This window comes from Glandiceps talaboti, chromosome 11 (assembly GCF_964340395.1).
Source record: "Glandiceps talaboti chromosome 11, keGlaTala1.1, whole genome shotgun sequence".
Lineage (NCBI taxonomy): Eukaryota > Metazoa > Hemichordata > Enteropneusta > Spengelidae > Glandiceps > Glandiceps talaboti.
In genome coordinates, this window is record NC_135559.1 from 14986930 (window position 1) to 15007398 (window position 20469).

The 20469-nt window shown below is 34.2% G+C and overlaps 2 protein-coding genes across 2 annotated transcripts in view; one reads left to right on the forward strand and one right to left on the reverse strand.

The window, feature by feature from the left end:
• The window catches only part of LOC144442063 (DNA excision repair protein ERCC-5 homolog), a 36186-nt gene that overhangs the window by 4016 nt on the left and 11701 nt on the right, over positions 1-20469 (forward strand). The window contains exons 5-8 of the mRNA XM_078131334.1: positions 631-835; positions 1880-2969; positions 4151-4503; positions 5668-5787. Coding sequence (XP_077987460.1) covers positions 631-835; positions 1880-2969; positions 4151-4503; positions 5668-5787 — 1768 coding nt within the window. The remainder of the gene's footprint in view (positions 1-630; positions 836-1879; positions 2970-4150; positions 4504-5667; positions 5788-20469) is intronic.
• LOC144442607 (uncharacterized) lies at positions 17028-19535 on the reverse strand. Its single transcript, XM_078131986.1, has one exon. The coding sequence runs from the start codon at positions 19467-19469 to the stop codon at positions 17028-17030; it is 2442 nt and encodes an 813-aa protein (XP_077988112.1). The 5' UTR covers positions 19470-19535.

Genomic DNA, 20469 nt, shown 5'->3' on the forward strand with positions numbered 1-20469 from the left:
AAAACAAAAGATTCTGTAGTTTGGCCACTAGGGGTGATGTTTAGGTGAAGCCTTTTACATACATGTCTCAATACACAATATTCCGGTTATCAGAAAACAAAAGATTCTGTAGTTTGGCCACTAGGGGTGATGTTTAGGTGAAGCCTTTTACATACATGTCTCAATACACAATATTCCAGTTATCAGAAAACAAAAGATTCTGTAGTTTGGCCACTAGGGGTGATGTTTAGGTGAAGCCTTTTACATACATGTCTCAATACACAATATTCCAGTTATCAGAAAACAAAAGATTCTGTAGTTTGGCCACTAGGGGTGCTGTTTAGGTGAAGCCTTTTACATACATGTCTCAATGCACAATATTCCGGTTATCAGAAAAACAAAAGATTCTGTAGTTTGGCCACTAGGGGTGATGATTAGGTGAAGCCTTTTGACCATAAGTCAGGGCCATGATATCTGAGTACTCAATGTTAGTAGCTTCCATTGAAAAAATCATAATTTCCCAGTGATTCATGACAAAAGTTTTGCCAGTAGGTCCATGCTAGGTATTGTGAACTCAGTGTAGGAAAGCACTATTATAAAAATTCCCATTATTGTCAGTCAAACTCTGACCAAATTCTTCTTCCCTTTCAGATCCAGTGACAGTCAGAATGATTCCTGGGAAGAGAGACAAATGCATCAGGAAATCATCCATGAACACTATCAGAACCTTGACAGTGTAGACATTTACTCTGAAGAATTCAAGGCCCTACCAGCTGAAGTACAGCATGAAATAATCCTAGAAATGCAAGAAACCAAGAAAAGACATTCCTGGGCAAATATAGGACACCTACCCAAGGTCAATGAAGTAGTTTGAATATTTTTTTTTAGACTTTTTCAGTAAATTTGACTTTTAGTATATCACTTCTTTTGGAACATATTTAATATATACTCCAACACACAATATGTAATAGACCTTTCCAAAATTTGCCATGGTGGTGCTCTACTTCCTGTCTGTGTGTACCTTGGGGGTATACATGTACATGTTATAGTTTACTTGGTTAATCATAGAGCACTGCTGCTTTCCTCGATGTCTGAACAATATGAAAAACATCCCTGATTTACACTTCTACAGAATACCAAGGAACAAAGCTCTTAAGAAATGATACTATGAGGTGATGATACCCCCAATTTGAGCAAGGGCGCTGTATTCCCAGTTTGCAGTCTGGAATGGCCTATTCAGACCATTCTAAATGAAATTGCAGAACCCAAATGTCAGTGTGGCATACTTGATGGGAACGTTATTGCAAAAGTGTTTGTGGTGTTCTTTGTTGTCACACTTTCACTATCACAAGCAAAACAAGTGACAGTTCAGCAGAAGACACCACAAGCATAACTGGATATACCCACAGTGGCACTCACATGACATGGAGTTCTGTTTTTATTCATGTTGATTCTTTGTTCCTGAAGAACAGCAAATTCTTAAAATGTAACTGTGCATTCACATGGAACAATCACATGCTCATTTTCATGTAGGTATACAATAATATTTTCTGTATTGCACTGCAATACCAATAGTATGGTATGTGTTAGACTGTCGACAGTCGTTCGTGCCTTTTTTTGCTATGTTTCATCTAAAACAAAGTCGTCGCCTCGCTCCGTAGCATTGAATACTAACGCATACTGATAGGAACTGTGAGTGCCGAAGGCACGAACTTGTGCCTCTGGCACTCTTTGTTCCTAATCAGTATGTGGTTATACTATTGCTCTGGATCGGAGCAAAGCGATGACTTTAGTTTTAGATAAAACGTAGCAAAAAAGGCACGAACGACTGTCAGTCTAGGTTTGTGTGTGCACCTATGCAAGCAATCACTTTTAATGTCTTTTTATTTTTCATTTTCAGGCTGCTGGTGATTTTTCCAGTTATCAGATGACAAAACTATTACAGAAGAGTAAATTGAGTCAAAGACTTGACAATGTCCGCAAAGAACTAAACACCAGAGATTCTGGAGAAATTGCTTCTTTTCTAGATTTTGGCGTCGATGAAAAAGGTGTGCAGGCACAGAGAGTCGTCTCTGAGGACACTCAACACTACATTCTCATCAAAGGCCTTGGGAAAAAGAAAAATATTGATGAATCATCGATTGAAAGTCGGCCTTCAGATACACCTGAACCAACCCCAAGTACTTCGCAAGAGCAGCCTAGCGAAAAGGACATTCACCCTATGACCTCTGACCTCTATGATGATATGATTGAACTTGATGATGATGATATGCTGCTTCAAGATCTTGATTTGTACAGAGTCAAAGAAAAGTCATCGGAGAATGTTTTTAGATTATCTGAACTAGAATCCAAGGAACCAGAGAATCAAAATTTTGGTGCTGACTTGGAATTTCAAAAGAAATCCAAACCTCAGGGAAGTTTAGTTGAGAGTAAAACAATCTTAAGTGACAATGATATCATCATAACTGGTGAACTTTTAAAGAAAAATTATTTTAAAACAGACAGCATGAAAAGAAAAATTGAGGAAATTGATCTTACAAGTGAAAATGAAAAGGGTGCTAAAATGATGAAAAAAGACGCTGTTCTTCATGACAATGACCAGAAAATAAGTGTTGAAAAAGGATTTTTCAGAGAGATGAACAAAGATGAAATCGAAATATTGGAAAAAGAAGAAGATATTAAAAGTCTGGAGGGTACAAATACAGATAACACTTGTCAGATTGTTTCTCCTGAGGGAGAGGACTGTGTATCTTTGGTTCCCATGGTTACAAAAGACAACATTACAGTAGTACAGGAGATAAATAAAGATGAAGATAAGCTTAGATATCAAGAAGTTGTACAAGATGACAACAACAAACCACAAGATGAGGGAGATGCCGTCTCTCCAGTGTTGAAGAAACGGATACTTACAAGTGAAATACATCTTGTATCTGACATTGAGGAACAGAAGAGAGCAGATGATGATGACAAAGATGAGAGTAGTTCTGAAGGTATGGCTAACTTTAACTGTCTTTTCACTTTGAAGTCAAAATACAGCCTTACAGGATGAGCATGCACTTTGATTTAGACAAGATATCAAGTTGACAGTGAAACTGGCCACAAGGGTTTATGTTCACTTTTTACTGTAAACTCCCCATACAACCATTACAGGATGAGCATGCACTTTTGATTAGATGAGATATATCAAGTTGACAGTGAAAACTGGCCACAAGGCTTATGTTGACTTTTTACTTTAAACTCTCCATACAGCCATTACAGGATGAGCATGCTCTTTTGATTTAGACAAGCTATCAAGTTGACAGTGAAACTGGCCGCAAGATTTTATGTTCACTTTTTACTTTAAACTCACCATACAGCCTTTACAAGATGAGCATGTCCTTTTGATTAGATGAGATATCAAGTTCACTGAGACTGGCCAAAACGTTTTATGTTAAGATAAAATCAGGTGATTCTACTTACAGAATTATGTAGGATAGTAATTGTGTGACGAAGTAGATGGATCGAATGTCGCAATCGTTTCTAATTTACCATTTCAAAGTAACTATATTTCACTGTCCAGTTGATTCTTAGAACCATGAACGATATATTCTTTATCATAAAAAAAAAAAAAAGTTTAAAACATCTAAAGTAAGTCATTACATAATAATAATAATAATAATAATAATGTTGATTTCTTATATAGCGCTTTCCCACTCCGTGCTCAAAGCGCTTTACAATTATTACCCCTGGCTCGGATCAGAATAGCACAACGGCCCTTTAGTCTTCCTCAACTCCCCGGGGAGCATACAATCCATTGCAGCCATTTAAGCGCATAGGATTAAAGCCTTCACATTGCAACCTACATCCTACCAGGTCCCCAGCTGGGTTGACTGAGGCACAGTCGTGGTTCAAATCTTGCCCAAGGACTTTAGCCACTCAGAAACAAACAGCAGGCAACGACGGGGCTCGAACCTGCAACCTGTAGATTCCAAGCCGGTCACGCTAACCATTCACCCATCATGACTCCACTGTAATAAAAATGTTTCAAGAGATGTTTCAGTTACAGCTCAGGCAGCTTATTTTCATTGAATCATTTCAAACAGTCCAATATTATTCAAATTTTTATTACTTTTATTGTTTAACCTGAGATACATATTTCATTGATGTTGTGTGCATTCACTTTATTTTTTAGAAAGTTTCATTGAAGTCACAATTGACCCTACCAAAATCAATAAAGTAGATGAACTATTTCCAGCTGAGATATTTATTCCATCTAATGATGTAAGTGAAGAGGCTTCAAAGACCTCATCACAGAGTGATGTCATTGATATCACGTCTCAGTACAAGAAACTTTTTGATGTTGGCAAGGAGGATAGTGGCGATGCAGAACCTGCTGTATCCGAGGAAACAAACATCAGTAGTGGTGGTGGTGGTGATAGCGATGATGTTGCCATAGTACCAGAGATGGAGGGTAAAGAATCAGACATAGATGAGGAGGAAGCTAAATCACCAGGCCCTGTGATGGAATGGGCTGGCAAAACATTGGTGGGTACTGTAGCCTTCTATCCTTTTGTGTTTGCATAGTACAGTTACATTTTCAAATTTTTGAATGCTGCCCTCTATGTATTGAGATGTTGTATCTTTTGTTTTATTGCCAATGAGTGTTCTTATAAACTTTCTAAATAGCTCTATTAAAACCAACAGAATATTTTATCACATGTAATAGACTGCCTGCCAATATATCTAGTTTTTATTTATGATTAAACCTATTGGACCCATGATTACATTAGACTAGTTGTGCCAGGTCTAACTACAATAATGATAGATGTACTTTCTATAAACTCAGATCTGAGACAGACGCAAACTAAAATCACTGTTGTTGAATGGGGTAGTTTATCAGCTTGAAGACTTATCTTGGTGTTACTTTTTCACAAAGCTTTCTACACATAGCGAAGGTTTTTCCCCTTGGAAGCACAGGAATTTGTTCTGAATGTTAAATTACCACCACCAGCTATGCTAAACTTTCAGTGGATCAACAGACACTTGTTATTGGCTAGCTGCTTTTACAGTGTAAGTCAAATCATGTGACATAATTGCATTATACTTAGGTTTATGTAAGATCCATCTAGATTTACCAGAGAAGCAATAATATGAGACAAGATGAGGAGGGAAAAGGGAGGAGAATAAAGGAGGAGGGGGATAATGGAAGGGATGAACAGATGGGAAGAGAAATGAAGAGACACGATGTGAGGCAGAAGGGAGGATAGTAAAGGAGAGGGGGTAAGGGAAGAGATCAGAAGGGAAGGAAGAGGAGAGAAGTGAAGAGACAGGATGGGATGTGAGGAGGAAGGGAAGAGCGTATGTTAAAGTAGGGAAGACAAGATAAGAAAAATTAGACCAAATGAAGGTGGAAAACACAACAGAGAGGAGATTACATGTACAAGAGGAAAGAAGGAAATTGATGTATACATTGCTAAGGAATGAAATCATTAGCTACTAACATCCAAAATCAAAGGTTTGGTATGCAAGACTCATCGGAGTAGAGTTGAGGTACATTCTTAGAAACTCACTAAATTTGTTATAATTATTTCATTTTTGTACCGGATGATCTTGCATTAATGGAAGCAGAGTTAGAGAGTGAAGATAGAGGTTTACATTCTCAGAAACTCACTAAATCTTTACAGTACTAATTACATTATTTTCCTACAGGGTGATCTTGCATCAATGGAAGCAGAGTTGGAGAGTGAGGGTAGAGTTTTACAAGCAGAGAGGAACAAACAGGAACGACTTGGTGCCACTATCACTGACCAGATGTATGTAGAGGCCCAGGTGAGAACCAGTTATTTACTTTTAACCCTCTTCTTACAACACATTAGACTTTTGACCCCAAGAGTCTTAGCTGAAGTAATGTAAACAAATTTCAACCCTGTTGTGTTCGGCAGTCATAGTGTCCTTATCTAGGGTTGTCGGTGGCTGAGTGGTTAAACCACTTGCCTCTTACCACTGCAGTCATGGTTTGAACCCATTCAGGGTTTGATTAAATTTACCATGCTGTAAGTAAGAAGAGTGTCGTTCAGTTTGACTCTACCGAACAATGCAGGTTTTCACCAGGTACTCCGGTTTCCTCCTGCATTAACACTGAACCCATGAGGGATGGCCCTCACTGGACTTCTTGGGAGACAAGTGTTTATATGCTTAAAGAACTATCCAGTATAAGATTATTATTATCTATCAAGTTAAGCAACCTCAACTTGCCAAATGGTCAGCTTGATAAAAGTATAGCACTGTCTTCTGACAAACTTTTCCTTTTCATACTTTTAAAGGGTGTGAAAAACCAGGCAAAATATCAATTTTTGGCACAAACAAAGCAGTGCCCAGACTGTTAACTAACAGTGTGTTTGTGTATGTCTGTGATAGATATGCATGTGTGTGTTTGTGTCTGTTTTTCGCGTAAGGTCTGTGGTCTGTTTGACAATGAGTACAAACAACCCTCTCAAGCTACTAGTATGTTGCAGCATAGACAGTGTAGAAGAAACTGTCTATGGTTGCAGAATGTGTCAATGATTTGACAATAGTCTGTTGTTCTCCATTGATTCAGCAAGGTTTATATTGAATAAAGAACCAACAGAAAATCAAATGTGTTCCTGACTTGGAACTACCCAACAGGAAACAAGGTGAATGCAAATTTAGTCACATACACAGCTCATACTGAAAAGGAAACCCAGCCAGTACACCAGCTAGAAATAAATAGCAGTCAGTGCATATACCAGTGTATTAAATACAGCAGTGTTTTTTATTTCAAATTAAATCTTGTTTTCAGAGTATTGTTGATCTCTATGTAACACAGAATAACTTTTTTCTGAATCACTAAGACGCCATTAGCATAATTATGCTAATAACATCTTTGTGATTCAGACAAAGGTCACAGAGTTGTTTCAAACTAGATTCCAAAAAGATAACATTATCTCTAATATTTGTAAGTTATTGAACAATAAAGTGAACATAATTTGACAAATTTTTACTGATATTTTTTCCCAAAAAGTTGATGAAGGGATTTTCAACTTATCACTAGATTGCACAAAAGTGAGTGTAAATAACTATGATCTAATCAACTATTCTAACAACACCAGAAGACAATTGTAATGTCATAGAAGGCATATTAACATTATAATAATAGTTATATATTTTCACTTGCGTAAAATGTTTATAAACTCAGCATGTGTCACTTTAAAGTGGCCATATGGATGAGAATTTGGTTGGATTTTTATTTCATAAAACAGCTTCACTATGTTTTTCTACGTGAAAAAATAATGTGAGATAACATATACCAAGTCCATTTTCATAACTCAATACATTGCAAAAAGATGCAAAATGTGTCAAAAGTTTGTTATTGTACATACAATAACAGACATTTTACACATTTATCAGTCTTTTGCAACTTATTTAATGAAAATTGTAAAACTGGACAATAAAATCTCAAATATTTGCCACTCTGTTAACTCTATTATCAGATTTTAATGCAACTTTCAATTTCTCCCAGAAAAGTCTCTGACCAACTTTATTTTTAGTCCATTTGATATATTTCTGGGTCAGTAACATCTTTCGTAAAATTCGTGGCATTTCATCATCAGGAATTTTATGTAATGATACCAGAATGAGAAGATCTCGCTTCTGTCGAAATAAATAATCCTGAGCCATTCTCATCTCAAAATAACACCACTCACTTTGTGCAAAGCCAGGTGACAGTATCAACATAGTTTTGTGACTAGTCTCTATACTTTCAAGAATGTTGTCAAAAATATCAATACCTGGCATAAAATTACGTTCATGTAAACAGAGTTTGAAATTAGGTGGATCAATATTTTCCAAATGAGGAACTAATTGCTGCATGACCCAATCTCTGTCATTTTCATTGTAACAAACAAATGCATCATATCTTAAATTCAATGGCAGCTCCTCATCATTGACTTGGAGTTGATAACCACCTCGTTTTAGCTTGATGAGGAAACAACAATAGTGTATGTGATGATAATAATGAACACAAAGTCCGATACATATTGCTGAAAAGACAAAAATACAAGTAATTGGTACTGAAATCCGAAATGCTAGATTACATTCCAATCCAAAGGTCAAAGTTAACACAGACTTTCCATACATACTTATTGGGTCTATACACTTGATCTTAGATTCTAATATCTGCACTCTTCTGTCAGTTTTCATCCAGTCTAGAAATTCCTTCATTTTGCAATCAGAGCAGTCAAGGTTATTACTCTCAATTCTCAATGTTGTCAAATTGTGTAAAGTTTTCAATGCTTGCACATTAATTTGACTGATTTTTGTGTTCACAAGAGTTAACTTTTCTACATGAGACAATTTTGGCAGTAGTTCCACCATGAACATACTTGTCAGGTCTTTTACATCGATGAATAACATTTCTTTTACATTTGGGAATAAATTTATAAACTTGAAAATATCTACTGAATTTATGAAGTGGACATTCTTAAGTCTTAATGACACCAAAGAAGGGAGGGATTTGATTGGAATTGTTTCAATACATTTGTTGATAATACTTAGTGTTTTCAAACTTGACATATGGTCAAACATTCCTTTTAAATCCAGACAGTCAAGAGTTTCATCTGGTATGTGCAAGCTTACAAAATATAAATGTTTGAGTGATGGTATGTTATAATGTTCCGGGAAAGGACTTCCATCAGACGTTATAGAGATACTTGTCATTAATGTATTCAGATTTTGAGTACTTCGCATATCAATTGTCGTGACAGTCCGTGGAGAGTTTTCATCACTGTATTTCACATTAAGTGATTCCAATGAAATCAATTTGGAGAACGCAAGGAAATCTAGTATTTGTAGAATATTATGGGACAGATCTAATTTTTTCAGTTTCATTAATGAAGAGAAAGCTTTATAGTGAATAAAAGTTATCCTGTTGTGGGACATATTCAATTCTATCAGAGAAGTTAAACGCAGGAAGGAATTTGAAAGAATTCCACCTTCCAACTTGTTATTCAGATACAAATATTGTAAAGTCGTAAGATTCTGTAAATTGTCTAACAATTCGGCTATTCTTAATGGTATCAATTTATCATTCTCTGATATAATCAGTGTTGTCAAAGATGTCAAATCACTGAAAACTCCATACGAATTTGTATCAAGGTAACCATTATAAGTGAGCCACAAAGTTTTCAAATGTTGCAAACCTTTGAATATTCTCCCATGGAGTCTAACATCGTCACTCTTGGACAAATGCAAACTAGTTAAATACGGCAGCCATTGGAAGACTCCATCAGACAAGAATTCTTCAACTTGAAACTTATGTAAAAACAGTTCTCGTAACTGTGATGATCTCAAACCTTTAAAAGTAGAATTTGTAATTGCTGTGTATGCTGTACTAAGTGTGCAAATTTTCACATCAGAATGTTTAAAATCATACAGTAATTTCTCAAGACATTCCTCGTTAATATGATTACCCTCCAGGTTTAATGTTGACACCTTAACCAAATTAAATGTACCGTTAATTGGACATTTCAAATCATTGTATGCTAAATCCAACTCTTGAAGTGGATAATCCCCAAATGTCATACTTTGTAGATATGAATCATTAAGGTTACCTGCTGTAAGGTTAAATGTCTTAAGTCTAGGAAAGTCCTGTAATTCAATATCATCACAATCATTGGCAAAGTTAAAGTTAAAAAAAATCAACCGTTCAATACTTCTCAAGGGTTTTAGCAGTTGATTAGGAAAGCATAACAAGGGATTTTCACTTAAATCTAAAGTTCAGTTTCTTCAGATCTTGAAATGTGTCATTTGACAGTTCAGTTATATGATTCCAAGAGAGATCTAGATATTCCAGGTTGACCAGTCCTTGTAGGGATGAAACTGACATTATCAGAATGTTGTTGTTACTCAGGACCAATGTCTTTAAATTTCTCAAAGGGTTGAACACATGATCTGTAATGGCTGTAAGATTGTTGGTTAACATGGCCAGTATTTTAAGTTGAGGGACGTCCATGAAAGCATTTGTCACAATGGTTGATATTTGATTGAATGACAGGTCCAATATTTCAAGTTGCTTTGCACCCCAGAAAGCATGTGCTTCAATTACTGATATTTGGTTTGATGACATGTCAAGTTCATTAAGTTGATGAAGCCCTTGCAGAGATTTTGAGCTGAACGTTTCTATTTCATTCTCTGTAAGTACAAGACTCTGCAGTTTGCCTAGACCTCCAAAACTACCTGATGATATAGCTGTAATTTTGTTACCATCAAAATCAAGATGTGTAGCAAAGTTTGGTAAATTCACAGGAATTCTATCCAGTTCTCTCTCACTGCAGTCAACATAGGATTGGTTATACACTTTACATATTGCATCTGAGATAACCATAGGGATATCAACAATCAGAAGTAAGATTCCCAGCTGAAGTAGTTTATATGTGATCCACATCTTGTAAAATTGCCTGTGTACCATCAAAAGAGTGTACTAGTACTGTGATCAGAAAATTTCTGAATACTGCAAACGTACTGGTGTGCATAGACTAGTAACTCACAGAATGATACTGTTAAACCAACTCCGTTTTGAACAGACTATACCACACTTTCCTTTTTTTTATACAAAATGATGACACGATTTCCTGTCTATTATCATCTGACTTGAGTCACAATTAACAAATGAAACAGATATATGATATTTCAATAGAGATGAACTCTGTGCAACCACAGTTGTAATATTATACATGTACTTCCTGGTTGATGTTTTACATGTAATGTAACCTAAAACTATAAGTACATGTAATATTTATAATCTTAATACTTAAACAGTGAATGCTCTTTGAAAAATATTTGATGTACACCCAAGTGTACATGTATGTGTAGCTGTTGTGAAAACTATATGTTACTTAAAATGACTACTATTTTATTAGCCATCTTTCAAAAGGTTGAACTTAAAGTTGGGCTTCAAAAGTTCAACACAGAAATCATGTAGAAACTAAAATATGAACTTAAACTTAGTCTCAAAAGTTCAACAAAGACAACATGTAGAAACTAAAATTAAAATATTAACTAAAGTTGGTCTTCAAAAGTTCAACAAAGGCAACGTGTAGAAACGAAAATTTAATGACATCATCAGTGAAACCATTATGTCATGATCACAGCCGATCAGTTCCACGTTGCTTTGGTTTCATGTCCTTTGAATCTTCATTATTGTGAAGACAGATAAGATACAGTTTTATGAATGCAATATACATGTATTAATATATTTACCAGTGACTACGTGCATCGGTGCACAAGATATACTTTAAGATACATCATGTAGCTCTGCCCTCACTGGCCTGCTGAAAGGGGTTGACCAATGTGTGAGGGCGCCCCATCATGGCATATCTATGCGCAAGTATACTAGTGGTATTTGCACTACACTGCAATACCAACAACCTCATTACCTCCATGCAGTGAGTGCATGCTTCTTTCAGAATTCTTTGTACACATAATCTTGTGATCACATAGTTTCATATTCATGGAATTTTGTAGTTTAGGATAAACATTATGTAAGGGATGATCGCACAATGTCGTACAAGCTCAATAAATGAGCATAATTTGTTTAGGACAACCTCCTCCCTCCCCTCCCCCCTCCCCCCTAAGTGAAGTCGCAAGTGTGACATCATATGTTTATACTAATATATATGATGTAAACCATGATGAAAATTGTAGCGATCTCACCACTACATGTACAATCAATGCAATGTAAAAACATTATGGTAAACATGAAGTTCCAACCTTATGAACCTGTTTACTGAGATGATGGTAAACACGATCAAAATACTACTGTAAACCCAGCACTGTATCTCACATTAGAATCAATTTTTTTCTTCAACTTATCAACATCTCTGTACTAAATACAGTAGCTTTAAAGGTGTCAAAGTTTTTGAAACTTGGTTAATAGAAGTGTGAAAATGAAGTTCAGCAATGCATTGGTGCCAGACCCCCTTCCCTCCCCTTGAGCTTGTATGACATTGTGCAGTTGTCCCTAATAACAACAGAACCCCATGATGTGTGAGTGCCAGTGTTGACACTTAAAGGTATTTCCATTTTTGCTTGCAGTGTCATGTCTCATGTCAGTATGGCTGTAAACAACATTGTAAACACTCTTGCAAATACCCAGAGTACACCACACTTGCACTTATGGGGGGGGGGGGGGGGGGGTACTTTCATATTATGAAAATGACATTCAGACGCTTCAGAATGCACACAAAGTTGATGTAACAAGTTATGATACCGTAGATGTTTTGATGTTGTGTTTTAAGTTTTAAAGTGTCATGAATTGTATTGTTAGGTGTCATCAATTTCATTCTTTGTGCGGGTAGAAAAACACATTAAAATTTTGTTTTAGTCAAAAAGACCATACAAATATCTTCAGAATAGCTACTACATACATATCTCAGTACTTGTTTACGACAATCAAACTTTGGATTTTGGCATATATATATAAATATATCACCAGTGTGGTAGATTTAGGTGCAAACTAAACATGAATACACAAGAAAGTGAATTTTACATGACATGCTAGTATTGTGGGGTTTTTCTCTGTGTTTGTTTGTTTTTTCCTGTATCTGCCTGGTTGTTTTTGAGGAAATTCAAGGTCGGCAAAGAAAGTTTTTTAAGATGGCAAATTTTTTGATTGATGTAACCTTATATGTTTCCCTAGGCCCAATAACTTTCCCTTCAAACCAAGTGTTATATCACTCCAAAAACACAATCATCTCCAACTTGAATGGAAAAAAAAAAGAATATATTCATAAATGTTTTGTTTGCTATTAACACAAACATACTATTTAATGTACAAGGAAATGTTACATACATATGCAAATAGGGAAAAATAAACAAATAAAAACTATCATCTACAGAAAGTCTGTTTACCAAATAAATTCAATAAAATGAAGTAAGTTTGAATGTTAAACACATCAGAGAAAAATTGAATCCCTAACACTCAACCAACCTAGTGCTAAATACATTTAGATCGATTTCTTTTCATTTGGTCGACATTTGAACTTGACATATTGTATGTAGGATACTAGTGATGAATTAAAGATGGTTTCCAGATGATGATTATGATGATGATGATGATGACAGTGGCGACAATAAAGATGACGATGATGAAGACAACAATGATGATGATGATGATGACAAACCTGACAACAACAACGTCTCACACTCTTCCCATGGAAAAAAGAAAATTCTAATAATCGTTTGTTTTTTTAATATACAGACATTAGAAAAATATCTATCAAATACAAAAGGTATATCAGGAAATTCAATAAAATTCAATAAAATTCAATAAATGTGAATATCAAACACATAAGAGTAAACTTTAGGCACTGGAACTTAACTATAAAACTACCATCTCAGCTGAATTTTTGAAGTGAACTCCAAGTGTAATTTTTCCAATCTGAAATATTTTTAACATAATAATGCAAATTCTTAAAGCCACCTAATTTGCCTCAATATGAAAATTGTAAAATGGACAATAAAATCTCACATATTTGCCACTCTGTTAACTCTATTATCAGATTTTAATGCAACTTTTAATTTCTCCCAGAAAAGTCTCTGACCAACTTTATTTTCAGTCCATTTTATGGAAAGCCACAACTGACTTAAGTGTGCAATTACTATTATTGTATGTGCAAATACTATGTTATTATGTGCATTCAATAGTTTATTATGTGCTTACCTTAAGTTATTATGTGCATACTGTATTATTCTATGTACAGTTACTATTATTGTATGTACAAACACTATGTTATTATGTGCATTAAATAGTTTATTATGTACAGTTACTATTATTGTATGTGCAAACACTATGTTAGTATGTGCATTTAATAGTTTATTATGTACAGTTATTATTATTGTATGTGTAAACACTATGTTATTATGTGCATTGAATAGTTTATGTACAGTTACTATTATTGTATGTGCAAACACTATGTTATTATGTGCATTTAATAGTTTATTATGTACAGTTACTATTATTGTATGTGCTAACACTATGTTATTATGTGCATTAAATAGTTTATTATGTACTAACCTTAAGTTATTATGTGCATACTGTATTATTCAATGTACAGTTACTATTATTGTATATGCTAACGCTATGTTATTATGTGCATTAAATAGTTTATGTACTAACCTTAAGTTATTATGTGCATACTGTATTATTAAATGTACAGTTACTATTATTGTATGTGCAAATGGTATGTTATTATGTGCATTAAATAGTTTATTATTCACTGTTACTACTATTGTATGTGCTAACGCTATGTTATTATGTGCATTAAATAGTTTATTATGTACCAACCTTAGGTTATTATGTGCATACTGTGTTATTCTATGTACAGTTACTATCATTGTATGTGCTAACATTATGTTATTATGTGCATTAGACAGTTTATTATGTACTAACCCTAAGTTATTATGTACATACTGCATTATTCAATGTACAGTTACTATTATTCTATGTGCTAACGCTATGTTATAACGTTAACTCGATAGTATATTATGGACAGACTTTAGGACATTATGTGCATACTCAACATAGTACTATCATTGTTCTGTATGGAGGTGAACTAGAAATTATTTTTTTTTGATCCTGTAATGGCTTGAGAAAAAAAAATTGTCATAACAGACAGAAGTGGAAAAAAAAATTGTCAGAAATGAGCAAATTTGGAAACCTTATTCTCATGTATTCTTTGGCGGCTCGCCGCCATAGGTGCCCCAAATGTTTTTAATACAAGTATAAATTCCTGTTTTTTTCCAGCACTTATCATTAAAACATGCACTATGTAGCTCTGCTTTAAACCCAAGTGCACACAAAGTTTTCCTTTCCTTTTCTGACCCAAGAAAACATATTTCAGGATTTTTGTTGCAATATCTCAATGACACAGTCAATATCTGAAGGGGACTATTTGGTTTCTGTAAATTAAGACAATTTAAAAAACAAGACAGGAGTCAATAAACTAGTGTTAAAATCTAGTGTTTTTCGTTCAATATAAATCTCTTATAAAGATGTACAAATAAATCTTTCTCAAGTTGACAATGAAAATTGAGGAACAACAAATATAACGAAATACAAAAAATAATATCTTCCCTGAGAACTTACAGGAATTGACTGATTCAAAGAAAAGCAAGTTTAGTACTGATCAGAGTTGATTTTGGAACTGTTCTATAATTTAAAGTTGTAATTTAACGTAGACAGACGTCTTTCATACTAACTGCTAATTCTTCTACTTGCACAGAACAAGTTATTTAGAGGTACAGTTGTGAACCATTGTGACGTGGTATAAGTATGAACAATGCATTCAAACTTAATGATTAATTTTTAAAAAATTGCACTGCTACTCCATTTGAAAAAAAAATTGATGCAGGACTGACAGTAGAAAAAAAAATTGCTGTCACTCTGACTGGGAAAAAAATTTGCTCCCATACCTACTTCCTCCATACCCCCCCCCCCCCAGAAATCAAACGGTTCTCCCCTTAGTTACGGTAGATCTCGATCTAGACGTCACTAGACGATCTAGTTGCCGCACGAGTTGGAACCCCTGTCAGCTCCCAGGCCCGGCCCGCCCCAAAGCTTCCCGGCACCGACTTCTTAAATCAAGTCGGTCACCCAATCTTCTGACACCAAAACTTATTAAATTTTCCTCAGTCATGTCGAGCACATGAGAGAAAGTGACTCCCTCTGTCAAGAAACGTTCTGTGAAAGCTGACAGACCTAAATCTGACAGAACAGACTCCATGACAGACGACGACGGGACGTGCTCACAAAAGGATAACACAACAGCAACTCGAGTCTGCGCGTGCGTGTTTGAATCCGAGAAAGTGTGCCCTCTAGCGGGGGATCTTAACGAAAGCCCTTAATAAACTACTGTATGCACATAACGACGTAGTGTTACCGCATATAATAATAATAACTGTACATATAATAATACAGTATGCTCATAATAACTTAATATTTGCACATAATAACATAGTGTTAGCGCATATAATAATAGTAACTGTACATATAATAATACAGTATGCACATAATAACTTAAGATTTGCACATAATAAAATATTTAATGCACATAATAACATAGTGTTAGCACATATATTAATAGTAACTGTACATATAATAATACAGTATGCACATAATAACTTAATATTTGCACATAATAAAATATTTAATGCACATAATCATATAGTGTTAGCACATATAATAATAGTAACTGTACATATAATAATACAGTATGCACATAATAACTTAAGATTTGCACATAATAACATAGTGTTAGCGCATATAATAATAGTAACTGTACATATAATAATACAGTATGCACATAATAACTTAAGATTTGCACATAATAACATAGTGTTAGCGCATATAATAATAGTAACTGTACATATAATAATACAGTATGCACATAATAACTTAAGATTTGCACATAATAAAATATTTAATGCACATAATAACATAGTGTTAGCACATATAATAATAGTAACTGTACATATAATAATACAGTATGCACATAATAACTTAATATTTGCACATAATAAAATATTTAATGCACATAATAACATAGTGTTAGCGCATATAATAATAATAACTGTACATATAATAATACAGTATGCACATGATAACTTAAGATTTGCACATAATAAAATATTTAATGCACATAATAACATAGTGTTAGCGCATATAATAATAGTAACTGTACATCGAATAATACAGTATGCACATAATAACTTAAGATTTGCACATAATAAAATATTTAATGCACATAATAACATAGTGTTAGCGCATATAATAATAGTAACTGTACATAGAATATTACAATATGCACATAATAACTTAAGGTAAGTACATAATAAACTATTGAATGCACATAATAACATAGTATTTGCACATACAATAATAGTAACATAGAATAATACAGTATGCACATAATAACTTAAGGTAAGTACATAATAAACTATTGAATGCACATAATAACATAGTATTTGCACATACAATAATAGTAATTGCACACTTAAGTCAGCTGTGGCTTTCCATACCATTTGATATATTTCTGGGTCAGTAACATCTTCCGTAACACTCGTGGCATAACATCATCAGGAATTTCATGCAACAACACAAGGAGGAGGAGATTTCTCCTTTGTCCAAATAAATGATCTTGAGCCATTCTCATCTCAAAATAACACCACTCACTTTGTGCAAAGCCAGGTGACAGTATCAACATAGTTTTGTGACTAGTCTCTATACTTTCAAGAATGTTGTCAAAAATATCAATACCTGGCATAAAATCACGTTCATGTAAACAGAGTTTGAAATTAGGTGGATCAATATTTTCCAAATGAGGAACTAATTGCTGCATGATCCAATCTCTGTCATTTTCATTGTAACAAACAAATGCGTCATATCTGATATTCAATGGCTGCTCCTCATCATTGACTTGGAGTTGATAACCACCACGCTTTAGTTTGATGAGGAAACAACAATAGCGTATATACCAACGAAAATGAACACAAAGGCCAATACAAATCGCTAAAAAGGCAAAAATACAAGTAATGGGTACTGAAATCATGAATGCTAGATTACATTCCCATCCAAAGGTCAAAGTTAACACAGACTTTCCATACATACTTATTGGGTCTACACACTTGATATCAGATTGTACTATCTGCACTCTTCTGTCAGTTTTCATCCAGTCTAGAAATTCTTTCATTTTGCAATCAGAGCAGTCAAAAATATTACTCTCAATTCTCAAAGTTGTCAAATTATGTAAAGTTTTCAATGCTGGTGCATTAACATCATTTATTTTCGTGTCAACAAGGGTTAATTTTTCTAAATGAGACAATTTTGGCAGTGTTTCTACCATGAATTTATTAGTCAGGTCTCTTATACCAATTAATGACAGTTCTTGTATGTTTGGAAATAAATGTATAAACTTGAAAATATCCTCTGGATTTGTAAAATAGACATCCTTCAGTGTTAATGACACCAAAGAAGGGAGGGAAGTGATTGGAATAGCTCTAAGACATTTGTTCTCAATATGAAGAGTTTGCAAACATGGCATATTATTGTAAACGCCTTTAAAATCCACACAGATATCACTCTTGTAATTGTTCTCCAAGAAGAATAAGTATTTCAATGATGGTATATCGTAATGTAATCGCAAATACCAAGAGATAGTTGTCATTAGTGTGCTTAAATTTTGAACTTGGTCCATGTCGATTCTTTTGAAATCACCTATAGTTCCTGTGTTAAAATTCATGATGTTCAGAAACTCCAGAGAAATCAGATCAGAGAACATATAATAACGAAAGAAAAGTACCCTGTTGTAGGATAGATCTAATATTTTCAATTTTGTCAATGAAGAGAAAGCACCCTTCTCAATGAAAGTTATCTTGTTCTGTGACATATCCAACTCTATCAGAGAAGTTAAATTGAGTAAAGAATTTGACAAAATTGTACCATCCAACCCATTGTCATTTAGATACAAGTACTCTAAAGTAGTAAGATTCTGTAAATTATCTAATAATTCTTCCATTTTCAGTGGGCTTTCAAAGAAATTATCTTGTATATATAATGTTGTTAGAGATGTCAAATCACTGAACACTCCATATTTTATATCATCAATGAAATCATTTTCAACTAACCTCAAAGTTTTTAAATTTTGTAATCCTTTGAATATTCCTTCTTGAAGTGTAAAGTCTTCACTCGATGATAATTCCAAAGTCTTTAAGTATGGTAGCCCTTGGAAAATTCCAGCAGACAAGTTGAAATCTTCAATATGGATATATCTCAAAGTAATTTCTTCCAACTCTGATGCTCTTAAACCTCTGAAAGTATAACTTGTGATGTTTAAGTTTCTGAAATTATACCCGAGAGTCAGAGTTTTGATATGAGAATGTTGAAGATCATACAGTAACTTCTCCAGACATTCACCATTAATTGGATTATCAGTCAGGTCCAGCATTGTAGCTTTAACTGCATTAAATGTACCATTAATTGGACATATCAAATTATTAGATGATAAATCCAACTCCTGCAGTGAGATATCCCCAAATGTCATATGTTGTACATCCATATCGTTGAGATTACCACCAAGAAGAGAAAGTGTCTTAAGTCTAGGAAAGTCTTGTAATTCAATATCATCACAATCGATGGCAAAGTTGAAGTTATCAAAAATCATCTGTTCAAAACTTCTCAAGGGTTTTAATGGTTGACTAGGAAAGCAGAACAAGGGATTTTTACTTAAATCTAACGTTTTCAGTTTCTTCAGATCTTGAAATGTGTCATCTGACAGTTCAGTTATAAAATTCCAAGAGAGATCTAGATATTCCAGGTTGACCAGTCCTTGTAGGGATGAAACTGACATCATCTGAATCTCGTTGCTACTCAGGTCCAATGTCTGTAAATTTCTCAGGTAGTTGAACAAGTGGTCTGTAATGTCTTTAACATTTAACATTTAACATTTATTTCATTTCTAAAGCGCTTCCTCTATTTAAAAGAAAATATTCAAAAGCGCTGCACAATAAGTTAAAAGAGACATTTGATAAGTTAAAAGAGCATTGACATTTAAGAAATACTGTAAAAAAAAAATAAAATAATAATAATAATAATACACATCAATAGCATATTAAAACCATTCCTAAAAGTGTTTAAAACAGAAACATGGCTAAAATCAACAGTTACAAGTTGTAAGAAACTTTAAACAGGTATGTCTTCAACCCTCTTTTAAATTGTTCAAGCATGTTGAATGACAGGTCCAATATTTCAAGTTGCTTTGCACCCCAGAAAGCTTGTGCTTCAATTAATGATATCAGGTTTGATGACACATTAAGTACTTTAAGTTGATGAAGTCCTTGCAGAGATTTTGAGTTGATGGTTTCTATTTCATTCTCTGTAAGTACAAGACTCTGCAGTTTGCCTAGACCTCCAAAACTACCTGATGATATAGCTGTAATTATGTTACCATCAAAATCAAGATGTGTAGCAAAGTTTGGTAAATTCACAGGAATTCTATCCAGTTCTCTCTCACTGCAGTCAACATAGGATTGGTTGTACACCTTACATATTGCATCTGAGACGACCACAGGGATATCAACAATCACAAGTAAGATTCCCAGCTGAAGTAATTTATATGTGATCCACATCTTGTAAAATTGCCTGTGTAACATCAAAAGAGTGTACTAACACTGTGATCAGAAAATTCCTGAATACTGCAAACGTACTGATGTGCATAGACTAGCAACTCACAGAATGATACTGTTAAACCAACTCCGTTTTGAACAGACTGTACCACACTTATGGAAAATGATGACACAATTTCCTGTCTATTATCATCTGACCTGAGTCACAATTAACAAATGAAACAGATATATGATATTTCAATAGTGATGAACTCTGTGCAACCACAGTTATAGTATTATATACGTACTTCCTGGTAGATGTTTACATGTAATGTA